The 18,833-nt window shown below is 32.5% G+C and overlaps 1 protein-coding gene across 1 annotated transcript; it reads left to right on the top strand.

Annotated features, from left to right (window-relative positions):
- The first annotated feature begins 13,631 nt into the window (after positions 1–13,631).
- Positions 13,632–15,271, top strand: LOC108319363 (uncharacterized). Its single transcript, XM_017550470.2, has 4 exons — positions 13,632–13,757; positions 13,802–14,483; positions 14,700–14,890; positions 15,005–15,271. Exons 1-4 carry the CDS (start codon positions 13,632–13,634, stop codon positions 15,269–15,271), a joined length of 1,266 nt encoding a protein of 421 aa, XP_017405959.2.
- The last annotated feature ends 3,562 nt before the right edge of the window (positions 15,272–18,833 follow it).

Here is an 18,833-nt window from a genome sequence, read left to right as displayed (position 1 = left end):
ATAAGGTTGGCTTACCCTTATTTGTTTGTACTATGATCATATAACTCATGTTATATGTGATTAGATAATGTTGCAGATGCGGTTGAACAAGCTTAGAGATGAGAGAGATGCGGGGAAAAAAAACTTTCAGGGATTTTTGTAAAAAGAATAAATTTGTATTGGGAAGATTATGTTGTGTAAAACTTATAAGTTGAAATTTCAATGGTGAAGACTATATTGTTTAAAGTTTGTAAGTTTGGCATTGTACTTTGGATTAAATGAAATAAAGTTTGATTGTTTATAAGAGATATCAAATTAATTTAGTCTCTACTATCAGTAATACCCCTTAAAATAGTAGGGTGTTACAGTGTCGGTAGATGTTGAAGGCGACCAAGGGGCCGAGCAGCAAACATTGGTTTTGTAAAGTGTTTGCTTCACCGGCCCGTCAACACCATTGATGTATACCCCGAGCTCACATTAATACAACAATTTTCTTTCATTTTTCCCAAATTTGCTTTCGCTGTGTTTTATATTTTGCCAAGTTACAAGCGAGCGTTTCGATCATCCGACACTTTATCGTTTAAAAGTAATTTTTCGTAAGCTCTTTTCGAATTTATTAGCCGGCGGCACATCGTTCGCCACCTTTCTTCTCCCCTAACCTTCACTTCAGCTCTGCCATGATTTTCTTATTCACGACCTCCGCGTGACCGTTTGTTTGGGGGTGTTTCACCGAGCTAGTGACATGCTTGATTCCAAGGCTCTTGTAGAACTCAACTAGCTTCTTATCGATGAACTGTCTTCTGTTATCAGTGATGACCGTCTGGGGAAGTCCGAAACGACATATTAGCTTCCACATAAACTTTTGTACCTGTTGAGCCATGATCGTTGCTAGGGCTTCAACTTCTACCCATTTTGTTAAGTAATCTATGACGACTAACAAGAACCTCTTCTATGTCCGCCTATCGGGAAAGGTCCGACAATATCCATCCTCCACTGGACGAATGGCCAAGGTGACACTATACTGTGCAAGACGGCTAGTGGAGCCACTTGTGCAAGTTTTTAACCCTCCATACTTTATAACATACTTTATAATATCATGTGGTAACTGATCCCTCAAACATGTGCAAGTTTATATTATTTCAAACTCATACTTGAACATTTAAAAGCACTCATACGTAGGGTTGGCAAAAAACCTTTGCCCGCGGGTATTTGCGAGTAAAATACGCTGCGGGTAGTTGATACCCGCGGATAGTGGATAACGGGTAATTTAATATCCGCTTATTAATGAGTCAGGTTCGGGTATCATAATATCCATACTCGTGGGTACCCGTTACCCGTAAATAAATTAAAATTACCGTATTATCCTTAGGTTTATTATTAGGTTTATTATTAGGTTTAAGTTTGTGAACTTTATATTTTATCTTCTTGTGCGGGTGCGTGAACCAGAGGAACGCAGATCTACGAAATCCCACACGTACACGGTAATCTAACTTATTTTCTAACTATCTCTTTTCTAATTCCATAATTTCTTTTTGTTCTCTAGTTTCCCTGTATAGTGTTTGAGTGGATAGATGTGATTATTTCACGAGTAGTGTTTGAATCCAAGAAGTGATTAAACCCTTTTCTCTGTTTTTTTCATCTTCTAGATTATACTTTCATGGGTGATGGCATCCGATAGCAGGAATTGAAGAACCCAAGGCAAGAATTAAAGAACACCTTATAAAGGATTATTTGGAAAGAATTAAGAAGGATGAGTGAGATAACCTCATTTAACCACAAAACATTTACACGCCTCTTACAGCAATAATTTTTTTTTGTTTTTGCCTACCTTCAGTATTCATTAATTACTAGTTTCCCTACATAAAATATATTATGCATATTTGTTAAAACCAGTAAAGCAAAAAACATGAATTTTTTGCATTTGCTATACATTTTACATCAAAATTGGGGAATATTCTGTCTTTTAAAACATAAGTTCTTGCTGCAATAGTTTTATTTTATCATAGATCATTTTCTTAAAAGTTTGATAAAAAAAATAACTCACAAAAGAGAAGAAAACAAACAATTCAGGCAATAATTATATGCAATAAATATTTTACTACATATCATTCTCTATTAATTTTCTTTGATTCCACAACAACTGAAAGCTGTTAGCACTGCCTCACATGATCTCAATTAACTTTCTTTGATTCCAAGATGGTTCACGAACCTATATATGGTTTATGCACATGTGGGAGGGGTTTAAATTGATGGGTGAGAATTTTTTCAAGTTTAACTTGAATTTTTTCTGTTTTATTATTAGGATGTCTAACATTTTATTTGTTTCAAAGAATTAAAGTGTTCAACACGGAGATATTGGAAAGAAAACATAGATATTAGAGTGTTATTTTTATACAATTTTGTTTTTAAATTAATTGTACTTGGATATATATTTTAGATACTATTAATTTGAGTTTATATTTAAAATTTTATTTATTTATTTATCCATTAAATTCTACTTGGATGTCTGTTTTAAAAATTATTTATTTTTTTACAATTTTATTTTTAATTCTTATTTAAAAACTTATGAAATGTATTTTTAAATTATTTGTGATTGAAAACAGGTATCCAACAGGTACTTGCAGGTTGAAAAAATCTGCGAATTTTTTTGTGTGGGTATCCAACGGGTGTGGAATGGGTAACGAGTACAGTTTTATCCGACGGGTCGGGTTGCAGGTAAGCACTATTCGTGCCGGACCCGACCCATTGTTATCCCTACCCATACCCATATCACACAACTTACATGATATAATTAAGAGCCACTTGAAACATGATCAGTGGTTTTCTTGTATTCTAAAAAGAATTATCAATAATAGAGTTGGATTACAATGGAGCGGGTATACTTCTTAGAAGTGATTTCTGTAACACCCTAATATTTTAAAGGGTATTACTGATAGTAGAGACTAAATTAATTTGATATCTCATATAAACAATCAAACTTTATTTCAATTACTCCAAAGTACAATACCAAACTTACACACTTTAACAATATAGTCTTCACCATTGAAATTTCAACTTATAAGTTTTACACAACATAATCTTCCCAATACAAATTTATTCTTTTTACAAAAATCCCTGAAAGTTTTTTCCCCACATCTCTCTCATCTCTAAGCTTTTTCAACCGCATCTGCAACATTATCTAATCACATATAACATGAGTTATATGATCATAGTACAAACAAATAAGGGTAAGCCAACCATATCATAAAATCATTAAACTTGTAATAAAAATATTATAATCATGTATTTCTGCAATTGATAAAATATCATTATTCCGATGTCATTAATTCATCATTATCAAAATCATCTTTTCCATTTCCATAAATCTTACAAGTGTACCATGCTTACTCATGAAGCCTTATGGTCAGACCGCTCTCTGCCTGCTTCCTTAAGCCTCACTTATATAATATGTCTTACTTTCTGAAGCCTTATGGTCAGACCCCTCTCTGCCTGCTTCTATATAACTTACGAATCATATGTTTATGTCAAAGCCTTATGGTCAGACCACTTTCTGCCTGCTTTCATAAACCTCAGGTGTTACGTTGCTCATACCAAACTCTCATGGTATAACTCGAACATACTACTCCCGGTAGTAAACATCATTTCATAAGTAATGATTTCTCATATCCACTCCAACATTTCATAAAACCAACAATTCATACCCTCTTATCCACCTGACTCAATCATGTTCATTCTTTAATCATGAATTCATAATAACCCGTTTTGGTATCAATAAATTAAACATATTGCCATATATCATGCTTCATATTATAAACTCATTTTGCCCATAACGAGTATAACTCAACATATTTTCACCAAACAAAGATCATGGATCAACCAAAATATATCAACATATCGTAGGAACTACATATTAAAGTCTGGGCTCAATGTAATGATAAATAAAATATATATGAAATTTTTACCATGATAATATTATGCATCTACAATCAACTTGTTTTATTTTATTTTCATCCTAGTAGAGATTTTTCTTTACCCCAATTGGTCACCGGAGAGGACCCAGATGTCTGAACGCATCAAACTCACCTTCGACGCCAGCACATATGACTAGTCACAACTGACTGGACCAGGCCAGGGCTGCTCTATGATCAGGGATGTGCCAACTCAGGTTTTTAAGGTTCCTCTATCCTACCAACAAAGGGAGGCCCTCAATAATTAATCAATTTATTTATTTAATTTATCTACCTTGTTGTCTTATGCTCTAAATCTAAAATGCCTAATTTTAATATTTTTACTTCCTCTCACAACAACCTCAAACAGTATCTGTATATCTATTTAATACTCATATATAAGCTATTACAGAACCCTTACTCCAGACCTTCCAACAAGATCAATTTCAGCCAACAAACTCATTCAATAAATTCATCACATCACAACATGTACAATTTAACAGTTTCAGTTATAACACCCAATATAATAAAAGTCATAAAACAGTTTCGCAAGAGAACACCAGTTCAACATTCGTATATTTATAAATTCATACAAAAATAATTAGTTGCCCTTACCATCAAAATAATATTAATATAAAAATTCAGGGGAAACAAGAAGTTGAATCTGGCAGAGCCGGTTAGACAACTTCTCATCCTTCCACAAAGATGCAATAAAAAGAATAGATAAAACAATAAAATTTCTGGGGAAACAAGAAGTTGAATCTGGCAGAGCCGGTTAGACAACTTCACATCCTTCCAAAAATACAATATAAAGATATAAAAAAACAACAACAAAAGCTTTGGGGAAACAAGAAGTTGAATCTGGCAGAGCCGGTTAGATAACTTCTCGTCCTTCCAAAAATACAATATAAAGATATAAGAAACAACCGAAGTTTTGGGGAAACAAGAAGTTGAATCTGGCAGAGCCGGTTAGACAACTTCTCGTCCTTCCAAAAATACCATATAAAGATATAAGAAACAACCAAAGCTTTGGGGAAACAAGAAGTTGAATCTGGCAGAGCCTGTTAGACAACTTCTCGTCCTTCCAAAAATACAAAAGAAACAAATAAATGTTCTCATTCAAAATTCAAGACCATACAGCAACAAAATACTACATATTCAAGATTTAGGATTAGAGAAAAGCAAAGTATAAGAGTGGCTTCCCTTACCTCTATTACAGACTTAATCTCCTCGCTCTCTGAAAACTTCCAGAATATCCCCTTTGCAATTAGAAATTCTTCCAACTCTCTTCTCTCAACATTTTTCTAAGTTCTTTGGTGTAAATTTTCAGCCTTCCCCCTTGGCTATTTATAGTAAAAAAATTTACTATTCATTTTTACTATTCATTTGTACTATTCATTTTTTTATTCATTTTACTATTACAAAAATAATTTTTTATTTGCAAATTGGTGAATTCTGATCTCAAAGCTACGTGTAACACTTATCCTTTCCAAAAATAATTTTTTTTTTACTATTCACTTTTTACTATTCACAATTTACTATTCACTATTTCTTTTTTTATTAATAATTTTTTTTTTAATTTTTTTTATCTAGTATCTAACTTACAAATATTTTCAAGGATCTTACAATTTCCAATTTACTAAATTTTTTAGAGCCAAAAATCAATATTTCAAAATGAAAGTAAACTTTAATATTTTCCAAAACTACTTAAAAATTGACTTGGAAAATATTTGTCATGATTAATTTCACAAACGGCATTTAAACATACTAATGACAGAAGGACTACTTAAGCTAGGAAAAAGGAAGTATGTCCATGATTAACAACCTAAAACAACAATGAGTATAATAGAACCAATTAATGGAGAATTTTTGGCTACTCCTACCTAACTAAATTTGATCTCAATAAAACTTTCCAAAGGGAAAGGGCATAATACTAATCGATAATAGAAGCATATCTCGACTTTTGTTGTTTACACAACCAAACAATTAGAAGAACTTGAAGAGAAAAAGATTGAGTTTGGCTTCAACTTACGAAGACCCAATTTTACCTTTTATCATCTCGGACCAACTCCATTTCTTCAAGACGTCGACTTTGGTTGAAAGGAGAGCAAGTAGTTAATTCACTTCCTCGATAGTGGGTTTCATGTTGGAGCACATAACCGAAGGCTGAAAGGAGAGCAAGTAGTTAATTCCGGTGTGCGTTACTCCGGTGTCGAGCAACTTTTAACGTTGTCACGCCAATTGGGTTGATATTGTCACATAATGAATAAGTGTAAATCTCATTCATTTTTTGCCAAGAGGACAATTATGTCGTTAGCGTTTTTAACGCCATAAGTAAAAAGGACTAATGTGAACCGTTTTTGCAAAATATAGGAAGTTTGTGAACTTTTGGAAAAAAATGAGGACAACTTTGAACACATCCTACAAACCAAGGGACCAAAATAGGTATTAAACCTTGAAATATCTTAAATTTCAATTTCTTTCTTTGGATAAAGTAATTCAATTTTTCTTTTGAAGACAAAATTCTATTTAATTTTTTTATAACTCATCTCTACCCTTTAATCTGAGTTGACATAGTTTGACCTTTAGTCTGAATCAACAGGGTTCGACCTTTGACTTATGTTGATTCATCTTAACCATCAATTCGACTGACTCGTCATGACCTTCAACCCGGTTCCACTCATTTCGACCTCGCCTGAACTCACTTGGCTCGACCTTTGACATGGGTCCACTCGGCTCGACTTGACCACTAGACATGACCTTTAGCCTGGGTCGAGTCGACATGATCTTTATCTTGACCTTCCACACAACTTTCAACACGAGCTAACTCGGCTCGATATTTAGTTTACATTTGACTCAGCTCGATCTTTGGTCTAAAAAAAACTTAGCACGACCTTCAACTTAGGCCGACTTGCCACAAACAAACTCAACACGAGCTAACTCGACACATCCTTTGGCTCAAACTGACTTAACTTAAACTGAAGGTTGATATAAGCCAGCTTTTTTTTTTATTTATGGACCTTTTTCATCTTGACCAATGAGAAAACGTGTGAAGTTTCAATTTCTTTCTTTTTTTAGTGAATTTCAAATACTATTATTTTAGTTGTTTGATATATCTTCTTACAATTCCTCAAGTTCATTTTTCTTTTTAATTTTTTCGTCTAAACAAATTATTTTACTTTAAAAACTTTTAAATTCTTCAAATAAATAAATTACTCTCTTAAATTACCTGTTTCAAACACTAACATATATATATATATATATATATATATATATATATATATATATATATATATATATATATATATATATATATATATATATATATATATATATATATATATATATATATATATATATATATATATATATAATATTTAAAAGTATATAGTTTTCTAATTTGAGATGGGGTATTATAAGACACAAGCAGATAACATGTAAGCACGATGAAGGTGCATCAAACCCAATTTTGAAGAAAAAAAAGCTAGACCAAATCTATACCAACATCCCTAGGAGTTGACGGACAATACCTCAATCTAAGTCTTCTTTATCCAATGCAACTCATAAATGTGAAATGCAAAGGTGATTTTTTTTTTCTGCATGAAATTGTTTTCTTAACTGTATTTTGATTGTGTAAAAACATGGTTTTACAAGTTTTAGACAAGAAGGTTTTAAAATTAGTGAACGTGTTTTAATTTAAATTTTAGGTTTATAATAGAGACAAACAATTTCATTCTTCGTTTCTATAACACTAAATTTCTCTGACTTTTCTTTACCTTTTTAGTAGGAGTTTTCCTTTTCTTTTCGAACTCTGCAAGATAAAAGCTAGCTTTGATTGATCAAACAAACTTCAATTGGGTAAGTTTTATTTTACTTTGTTTTTCTCTTTTCTCTCCTCTTTTTGAGTTGCACGTGAAGTTGAGGAGTAGATATTCAAACTCCTTACTTGCATGTGGGGTATGAGTTGATAATATGTGTTTCTGTGAGTCTGAGGTTATTTGTTTGTTATATTCATGTGAATTGTAGTTGGCTATTTGGCTTTGATTGAATGGTAGATGTCTAAAGTTGAAAAAAATGTTATATTTTAATGTCTATCCATTTTAAAATGTTATATTTGAGTGAAATTTTGAACTTGTTTTATAAAGTCTTAATAATATTGGAGTTAAATTTCCATTTTCTATACAATGTTTAAAGCTGGAAACAAATGGGTGAAAACCTATTCGATTTTAAATAAAATGGATAAGAAAATGGGTTGAAATGTGAGACATTGAATTTTGGAACATTTGAATTGTTTTTAGTGTATTGATATATGTATATATCACTCAAACTATACTAAATTGGTGAAAATTTTAATTTTGTATCAAAGTGTATTTGCTCAAGCATCCAAATATTATTCAATCAATGATATTTAAATAAAGTGACATTTGGTAATTTGAGCGAGGAAGATACATAATTAATTATCTCTTTTATGGGAATATAATAATTCGAGCAATGAAATCACTATATTAAGTTTTTCTTCTTGGAGTATAATGCTTAAGCCTTGGAGATAATTGCTTAAGCAATTTCTCTTCATTTGAATGAGGAAGAGACAGTGTAAATTTTCTCTTAAAAAATATAACTCTAGTAAATTATGATTGAGATGAAATTAATTGATATGGTTGTGTGAAGGTAATTGACATAGGTAGTAATTTAGCCTCGTTTGAGTATGGTGTTATTAAGATATGGAAGCATTACGAGAATGAAATACTAAGGATTAACTATTACTTTTTTAGTGTTTTTCTTCTTGTGATCCTTTAAAACACACTCATGTTAGTATATTAATAAAGCTTTTAATATGTTTTAAAAACATAAAAGTTTTTTAAAACATTACCGAACTCACAGAAAATTCAAATTCTTATGTACATATATTTATATTTAATTAATAGTTTATATATGCTGGTGTATTGGTGATTTACTTACTAAATTTATTTCAATTGTAAGTTAATTTATAGTTGTATTTTTAAAATTTATTTTGATTGTAATTTGAATTATGATGTCATATTTCAATAGAAAATGCGAACAAAATTTGGCGTTAAATACATTTTATAATAATTCAAATTTTATTATAATCGAAACTTTAAACGTATGATTTTTAATTTATGCTCCAATTTTAAACTGATATACTTTATCAAAGCTTTTACATTAAACATAAATGAATCTACTTGGTTAAAATCACACATCTATTACATATTAAGTAATGGACTTTACAAAATTAACACTAAGAGGCTTTGTCAACAACAATGCAATATACAAATTTAGACAATAATTATTTTTAAGCTTAAATATTATTTTTGTTCTAATTTTTGTTGATTTTTGTTTAATGTAAAATTAATGTTTTTACATGTTCAATGTAGTTTTTGTTTTGATAAATTTTGTTCAGTTTAATAAATTTTTGTAACATAGTCTAATTTGTTTACAAAATATAAACAATGTGTTATGTGTCCGTTCACGTATTTTTAATTTATTTTAAATTTCTATAATTTAAAAAATTATATATATGTCAAATCAATATTGTGTTACGTAACAACATTACTGTACGTGACATAAAGATAACATGATAAAAGTAATTTGGACGTCGAAAAATAATAAAGACAAAAAAGAACTAGAATCAAGAAAAACTTAAACAAGACAGGTCGAAAGAACTAAGAAAAAGAAAGATCTTAATTTCAGTACTTTTTAACTATAACACTAGTATTTTTTATAATCAAATATCAAGATTTAACTTTTCTAATAAAACATCCATAAAATATTGTAATAAAAGTAAATGTATTAAAAATTTTATAACTACAGTTAAAAATGACATGCTTAAGCAAATTTGAGGCATTCATTCATGACTCCTAAATCAGGTCCAGTTTTAATGCGGATAATCGCGTTAGAAAAAAGAATAGAAGATAAACTCTTAATAACAGCTGTCAAAGAAGTGTTTAAAAATAAAAAATAATCTAAAGCCGCGTTTAAGTACGTTGACAATGTCGCATTCGTTCACTTTGTGTTGTTAATCATACATGAAAGCATGGCCATTGGGCCCTCGGAAGCTAATAGATTAAGTGTAATCCAAAATGAAGATAAGAAAATGATTCAAAAGTAGCTTTTTTTTCACGTGAATCCAAACACGCAATCACTCTTTTCCGCTTTTGTTGTAATCAGACAGAAATGTTTCCATTTCATTTTCACACCACTTCGTTCAATTCAATTCCCAACGACACCTTTTAACATCGTAATAGCTGACTTTATCAGATAAACAGCTATTTACCTCTCAGTCCTATATTATAATTTCCTTATACTAAAAATAATAATTATTAAATAACAACCAATTTTAAAAATAAAAAATAAATAATTATTATAATAAATTTATAAATTAAAAATTATTAGTATCTAAAATAGTCTTTCCATAATTTAATTTGAAACTATTTTCTTTGTAACTAAATTCTTAGGAGTTAATGCTATAAATCAATTTATACTTTATTTCAAAAATCAATTATAATTTTTTATTTATAATAAAAATTGTTTTATACATCAATAATTTTTAGTTTATAAATTAATATTTAAATTAGTCACTAATGATTCATTATTTTTAATATCTAAAATTTATTGTTATTTAATGATTTTTTTATAATATTTATATATTTCTATGCACACTTTTTATATTCATAGATAAATATCTATTTATTTATAAAGTTAGATTAAATACTTGTAAATGATCTCTTTTATAAATGAGATTTGCTAACTTGCGTACGTTCTTTTTTTTAGTTGGTATATTTTAGCAATGTGTATCGATTTTAATAGACAAAAATACCCTTGTATATTATGGATTCTAAGTTTTAAAGTCAAGGGTATTTGAATAATTTTCATCCTCAAAACTAAAAAAAAAAAACAAGAAACCCCCAAACTCTTACTCACCTCCCTTATTCCTCTCAACCCTTTATCTTTCATCTCTCTCACTTCAACATTTTCTTTATCATCCTTACGATAGCCCCAACTGAGAAAAATCAGAAACACTTGCTGTTAAACAATTTCTTACAAAAAATGATTTTATAATATGTTTTCATTTTATAATTTTTGTCTTATCTAATTTTCACAAGCATAATGACATTCAAATGAATTGGTAATTGGCCTGAAAAAAAATCAGAAACACTCATTGTTAAACAATTTCTTACAAAAAATGATTCTGTAATGAGTTTTCATTTTATAACTTTTGTCTTATCTAATTTTATCTAACTTTCACAAGCATAATGACATTCGAAGAATTGATAATTGGCTTGGAGGGTTTTTGTAGAGATGATGATTCAACATTTGTAGATGATGAAATTAGAGAGGTTAGTGAAGATGATGAAATTGAAGAGATCTTGAATGAATCTTTGCTTGAAGGCGAATATGCCAATGACTCAACTTTCTACAAAGGCAAATTGTTTAGCAACGAGTGTTTTTGATTTTTTCAGTTAGGGTTACAGTAGGGATGACAGAGAAAATGTTAGAGGGAAAGAGATGAAAGAGAAATGGTTGAGAGGAAAGAGGGAGGTCAGTAAGGGTTTGAGGGTTTCTTGTTTTTTTTTTTAGTTTTGAGACTAAAAATTATTCAAATACCCTTGACCTTAAAACTTAGAATCCATAATATATGAGGATATTTTTGTCTACTAAAACCTCATACACATTGCTAAAATGTACCAACTGAAAAAAGAGCGTACGCAAGTTAGCAAACCTCTTTATAAATAATTCAATAAAGATTGATAAAATAACATAATCATTTTATTAAATCTCATTAAAATATAATAAGAAAATTTAATATTTATCTGAACGTATATAAAATTCATACAATTTATTTGTTTTAACTTTGAAATTTATTTGTTTTAAATTTGAATTTTGGATATTATTATTTTACAACCAATTTGTTAAAATTATAATCCAAATAACATTATAGTTTTTATAAAGATGGATTAAATTTATGTGGATACAATACTTTGTATTATAATTGAACTAGTGTATTTTGCTAGTGTGATTGCTCTATTTAGAGATGATGGGATAATGGGATCCTACACAGTTGGGCACCTCAAATGAAGAAGAATAGCATAAACCATGACAAGGCAAGAGTTTGAGTTGATTCTTTTATCTTGAAAGAAGGAGTTCAAGTGGCGACTCTACACTTATCTTATAAGAGTCCAAGTGGCATGGATCAAATGCACTTCTTGTACTTTGGTGAAGAAAATTCAAGTTTTCCTTTTGAGTTCTTTTAAGAGACTTCAACCACAAAAGTGTCTTTTACCTTTAATTGTAGTCACAGATCATTTCCACCAATTATAATCGTACATATCACTAGTACAAAAACAGTGTATAACGTCACGCGTTTAACGTCTAATCACTGAATAGCCAATGTTAAAAGTGATTGGTGGCATTTCTGTAAATAAATGCAATTATTAAACGTCGTTTAGAATTTTAATTCGACGTAAAAAGGATATAAAACGTTGAATGCCCCAGTGTTAGACGCCAAAAGGTTAGTGAATTCAATAAAAATTTGAGTGGGAGATTGAAAATTCATTCACTTTATCTTAGCGCGCGATACCCCCTTCTCTTCTCAAACTTTTCTCGAACGAAGTTTGATGACCATCACATGTAATCTTTCTTTCATTTGATACAAATGCATTTTATTTATGATTTTCGTTTGTTTTAATCGATTATTTTGGTGCTTTTGTTCTTCATAGGCACATTCTGCTTTCTCTATCATCGGTGACGACACTTTATTCCAACAAACCCACATTTTGAAGGTTAGTTTTCGTTTTCGTTTTGAAGAACTTATTTGTTGAACTTGTTTGTTGTTGGTTATTGTTGTTTGTTGTTGATACTACATTCATAGTTCTTGCTTTATAAAATACTAAAAACTGAAATTTGTTGTTTTTCTGCTTTTCAGGTTGTAAAAAAGGATCACAATTAATTAAAAAAAAGAAAAAAAAATTGATTAACGTCGTATATTAATAAAATTCGACGTTAAGTTAACGTTGTATATTTACAAAATTCGACGTCAATTTAACGTCTCCTAATATGAGGTCGTTCGCGAATTAGCCATTAAAAGCCCAAAATATTCGATGTTGTACGCGATTTTTGTACTAGTGTATGTCTATTACTTGTTATATCAACTTGTATCAAGAGATCATCATCAACCCTTAGATAATCCAATTCATCACCCCTATCTCTTAGATTTTCAAAGATCATCTCTACACTTTATACCTGAATCTATCTCTGGTTCTACTTCACATTTTTAAGTAAACAATTTGACTACTTTAAATTCTCACAATAAAAAATATTGTGTATAATCCAAAAACTCTGTTAAGTTAGTTGTTTCTGTTATACTTTTGTACAAGCCTATATAAGGCAACACTGCTTCTAATGAGAATTACTCAGTTCTCTTATTTTACACTCTCACTGCTATTCTTAATTCTGCATATCTCATTCCCTTTCTACCACTCTAAAACTCTCACATCATCATCCTGCTGTTTGTCATCCTTTCTCACGCTATCAGTGATATCAGAGCAAGGTTCGATCACCTAGTGTAGCATTGAAAAATCAAGAACTCATTAACTAAAGATGGGTTCATGTTGAGAAGTGATGGCGGGGATAATCTAGAGCAGCTTGCTGGTGTTCGATGGTAAGAATTATGATGATTGGTGTGTGAAGATGGATGCCATCCTGGGATTCCAAGAAGTTGATGAAGTTGTAAAGAAAGGTTTTAAAGAACCCGCGAAGGAGGACTCGGAAGAAGCGAAGAAAACCTATAAAGAAAAACTGAAACTGGATTGCAAGGCATGCATGCTACTGCACCAGTGTGTTTTTCGACAATTTTTCAGAAAGTGTCAAAAGCAGTAACAACCAAGGAAGCTTGGGACATATTACAAGATGGATATGGGAATTCAGGAAAGGTGAAGAAGGTTAGACTACAATCGCTGCAGAGGCAATACGAGCTCTTGAGAATGGGAGAGCAAGAAACCATTGAAGAATATGTTGGCAGAATTCAAGTCGTTGTTAATGCAATGCGGGCGTGTGATAAGGTGGTAAAAGATAAGAAGATCGTTGAGAAAATCTTGAGAATGCTGACACCCAAGTACAATCACATTGTTGTGGCGATAGAAGAAAGCAAAGATTTGGAAATGATGAGAGTGGAAGAGTTACAAAACTCTCTTGAAGCACATGAACAGCGCCTGATCGAGAGAAGGACAGCAGAAAAGAGTGCAATACAAAGTACGAATCAAGCACTACAAGCTAAGAGCAGTCAAAATTTCAAGAATCATGGTATTGAGAGAGGTAGAGGAAGATCACGTGGTGGTAGAACTGGAGGTAGAATGATTAATTCTACTCAGCAACTCAAAGACGAAAGTGGCAACGAACAAAGAGAAGGAAATATTAGAGGTGGAAGAAAGTCCAGAGGAAGAGGTAGAAAGAATTACGATGAGAGAAATATACAGTTATTTACATGCAATAAATACGGACACTACTCATCTGAATGTTGGCATAATGAGACTGCTAAGAAAGGTAAGAATGATGAGGCAAATCTAGCGAAGGAAGATTGCAAATCGGATTCAGACCATGTGTTACTGATGAGCGTTGTAAGGCATGATAAAAACAGAGAAAGCTAGAGACCTCTACAGGCGGTATGTGTTCAAAAGACAAAAGAGGTGACAGACAGATTTCAGATAAAGACAAGGTAGGCAGATTACGTGTCGCTTACTGGAAAAACATGCCATGCAGATGATGAAATCTCGTGGTACCTGGACACGGGCTGCTCCAACCACATGACAAGCAAAAGGGATTGGTTACTCGACTTGGATATGAGCATAAAAAACACAGTACGTTTCGCGGATAACAGCATTATAAAGGCTGAAGGTTCTGGGAAGGTGGTGATTATGCGTAAGGATGGAAGAGTTGCGTACATGCACAATGTGTTGTACGTCCCAACTATGAAAAGAAACCTCTTGAGTCTTGGACAACTTCTGGAGAAGGGGTACACTATGATGATGTAGCAAAAACATATTGAAGTGTTTGATGAAAAACAGCGGCTGGTGCTCAAGGCCCCCCTTTCTCGAAACCGAACTTTCAAGGTAAATTTAAATGCAACAGAGGTTCAGTGTTTGGCTGCAACAGGTGCTGGAGAAGAAGAGTGGCTATGGCATTATCGCCATGGGCATTTAAATTTCAGTTGTTTAAGTCAATTGAAGGATAAAGATTTGGTGAAAGGCGTTCCCACGATTGTTACACCGAACAAGATCTGCAAAGCATGTGCTGTAGGGAAACAACCCAAAAAGAATTCAGGAAAGCTGTGAATAAAAGGGCTAAGCAGCCTCTATAAGTGGTCTGTTCTGATGTGTGTGGACCGATTGATGTGCAAACACTTGGAGGTAACAAATATTTCCTTCTCTTTGTCAATGAATACACTAGAAAAATGTGGGTTTACTTGCTTAAAGAAAAGAAGGAAGTTTACTCATATTTCCTTAAATTTTGTGCCATGGTGGAGAGACAAATGGCACTAAAGATCAAGACATTCAAAACAGACGGCGGTGGAGAATTCCACTCGAGGGAGATGAATGAATTCTGTCAGGACAAGGGAATTGTTCACGAAGTGATAACTCCATATACACCTCAGCACAATGGTCTCGTTGAGAGGAGAAACAGAACTTTGTTGGATATGACGAGATGCATGATCAAAGGGAAGAATCTGCCACGTTTCCTATGGGGAGAAGCTGTCTCCACTGCAACTTATCTACTCAACAGGAGTCCAACAAGAGCTTTGGAAGGCACAACACCAAAAGAAGCTTGGACAGGATTCAAACCATCGGCAAGTCACCTGAGGGTCTTCGGATCAGTTTGCTACAAGCACGTGCCAAATGAAAAGAGGAAGAAATTGGATGATAAAAGTGAAGTTTTGATTCTGGTTGGCTACCATTCAACTGGTGGGTACAAATTGTATGATCTTGAGAAGAATCACATAGTTATTAGCAGAGATGTGATGGTTGATGAAACTGCCATGTTCGACTGGAATAAAACAGAAGTTGTGGTGAAGCCAAGTTTTGTGATGTCTAGCTATGTGGATGAGAAGAAGTTTGATGAAGTCGAACAAGTTGATGCAAGTTCAGAGAACAACAGAAGAAGATCACAACGAGTAAAGTTTCCCTCCTCAAGGCTTGTAGATCATGAGATCTTCGCTGACAGTGAAGTTGCAGACTCAGGTGACCTTATTCACTTCGCCTATCTTGCTGATGCTGAGTCTCTCTCTTGGGAACAAGTTGTTAACGTGAAAGAGTGGAAGGAGGCCATGATGGAGGAATTGAAAGCTATAGAAAGAAACCGGACTTGGGAAATGGTAGAAGTTCCACAGAATAAACGGGCCATTGAAGTCAAGTGGGTGTTCAAGACTAAGTATAAACTCGATGGAAACATTGCAAAGGTGAAGGCTAGGTTGGTGGCAAAGGGTTTCTTGCAGAAACCAGGAATAGACTTTATTGATGTCTTTGCACCGATTGCTCGACTGTAAACTCTAAGACTGGTTGATGCAGTGGCAAACTTGAGAAGATGGAAGATCCACCAAATGGATGTCAAGTCAGCTTTCTTGAATGGACCATTGGAGGAAGAAGTTTTTGTCAGACAGCCACCTGGTTTTGTGAAGAAAGGTGAAGAACAGAAGGTGTATAGGCTATACAAGGCCTTGTATGGACTCAGGCAGGCACCCCAGGCATGGAACAATCACATAAATGCATTGCTTCTCAGAATGGGATTTTGGAAGTGTCCAGTAGAATTTGGGGTATATGTAAAATCACCCAAACAACAAGGCACCTTACTGATATGCTTATATGTTGACGACCTCCTTGTAACTGGAGATTTTGAGGAGGAAATCGCAAAATTCAAGAAATGAATGAAAGAGGAATACGAAATGATAGATCTTGGCTATTTGACTTATTTCCTCGGTCTGGAATTTGTTCAAAATGAAGTCGGAATCCTGATTCATCAAAAGAGATATATTAATGAGATTTTGAAGAGAGTTAACATGCTAAACTGCAACAGAACCTCAGTTCCTATTATGGCAAACTTGAAGCTGTCCAAGTTGGAAGAAGAAGAGAAGGTAGACGCAATTCTATGCAAACAAATTGTAGGATCACTTAGATTCTTATGTAATAGCAGACCAGACATAAACTTTGCAGTTGGATTGGTGAATAAATTCATGAGTGATCCTAGACACACACACCTCACCACTGCCAAGCACATCTTGCGATACTTGAAAACAACAACAGATTTTGGATTATTTTTCCTAAAGGATCCGATAGCATGGAGAAAGTCTTGGAGGCCTTGAGTGACTCGAACTAGTGTGGTGATCAAGTGGAGAGAAAAAACACACATGACTATCTAATTAAGTATGGAGGAGCATCAATATCCTGGTGTTCAAGAAAGCAGAGTGTTGTAGTCCTCTCCTCGTGTGAAGCGGAGTATGTTGCCTCGGCTGAAACTGCGTGCTAGAGTGCTTGGCTGGAGGCTATCCTTGATGAGTTGCAGATTGAATACAAGAAACCAATACAGCTTCTTGTGGACAACAAGTCGGCTATCAATCTCTCAAAGAATCCAGTCTCTCATGGCAAAAGCAAGCACATAGAGACCAAATTTCATTACTTAAGAGATCGTGTTAGCAAAGGTAAATTGGAATTGAAGTATTACCCCACTGAAGAGCAAATTACAGATATCTTCACCAAGGCTTTGAGACAAAGTAGATTTGAAAGTTTGAGAAGCCTTGTTGGTGTTAGAAGTTTGAAAAGTTTGGATTAAGGAGGAGTATTGTGTATAATCCAAAAACTCTGTTATGTTAGTTGTTTCTGTTATACTTCTGTACAAGCCTATATAAGGCAACACTGCTTCTAATGAGAATTGCTCAGTTCTCTTATTTTGCACTCTCACTGCTATTCTTAATTCTGCATATCTCATTCCCTTTCTGTCACTCTAAAACTCTCACATCACCATCCTATTGTTTGTCATTCTTTCTCACGCTATAAAAAACTAACTATTTCTAAGTAGCTCACTTTTTTATAAAAGGAACTTTATTTCACTACTTTAATGTCATTAAAATAATTCTCACCACAAACTTCTTCTACAAACGAGCTTATGTAATCACATATATCAAGTTATGCATATAAACCAAATGTAAACAAATAAAGTTACGTAGCTCAAAAAATTTGACAACATAACAACTATAACACAAGCATCCTAAAAATTGAAACAAAATAAAATTAACAATTATAACATCCATACCACCAATTAAAATCAAATCAAATTCAATACAAACAATTGTTGGGAGTCAAGCTCTCCAAACTTAGCTAAAGTTGTATTCCAATGATAAATAAGTTAATAATCATTAGTCTTTTATATAAAGTTTATCATACAACCAATTTCCATAAATATTACCATAACCTAAATTGCAATTGAAGTTGTAATGTATAACAATATGAAGCAAAATAAGCACAACTCCAAAAATGAATGACTCTTAATCTTTCAATAAAACTATAATCAAATACAAAAGTTTGTTTATTTCATAAATATAACTCTATTTTAGGTTAATTTTTAATCTAATTTTATGTTTTCGTATTTAAGTAATCCATTTTTATCCTCTAAACTATCTAAGTATAATTCTACGTTATTGTAAAAGTATAAGAAAATTTCAACACTCATGATGGCATAGGTTCTAAGTAATAAGTTTAAACGGTAAAAATAAGCCCCCTTATCTCAAAGAGGTTTTAAATAAAGCATACAAAACGATCACAAAGCAATCAGAAAGGGTGTATATTTCGTTCTTCTTTTTTTTATTAATGACATTTTCCTTGAACTAACAAGACCAACAACACTTAA

This window comes from Vigna angularis, chromosome 1, assembly GCF_016808095.1.
Source record: "Vigna angularis cultivar LongXiaoDou No.4 chromosome 1, ASM1680809v1, whole genome shotgun sequence".
NCBI lineage: Eukaryota > Viridiplantae > Streptophyta > Magnoliopsida > Fabales > Fabaceae > Vigna > Vigna angularis.
Note: the sequence above shows the minus strand (reverse complement) of the source record. Positions and strands in the feature narration are given on the sequence as shown.

Excerpts from the sequence above, each read along its gene's own strand:
- LOC108319363 (XM_017550470.2), top strand. The coding sequence starts at position 13,632 with ATGGATGCCATCCTGGGATTCCAAGAAGTTGATGAAGTTGTAAAGAAA. Across the intron at positions 13,758-13,801 it reads AACTGAAACTGGATTGCAAG|AAAGTGTCAAAAGCAGTAAC; the intron begins GCATGCATGCTA and ends ACAATTTTTCAG. Across the intron at positions 14,484-14,699 it reads TAATGAGACTGCTAAGAAAG|ATGATGAAATCTCGTGGTAC; the intron begins GTAAGAATGATG and ends CATGCCATGCAG.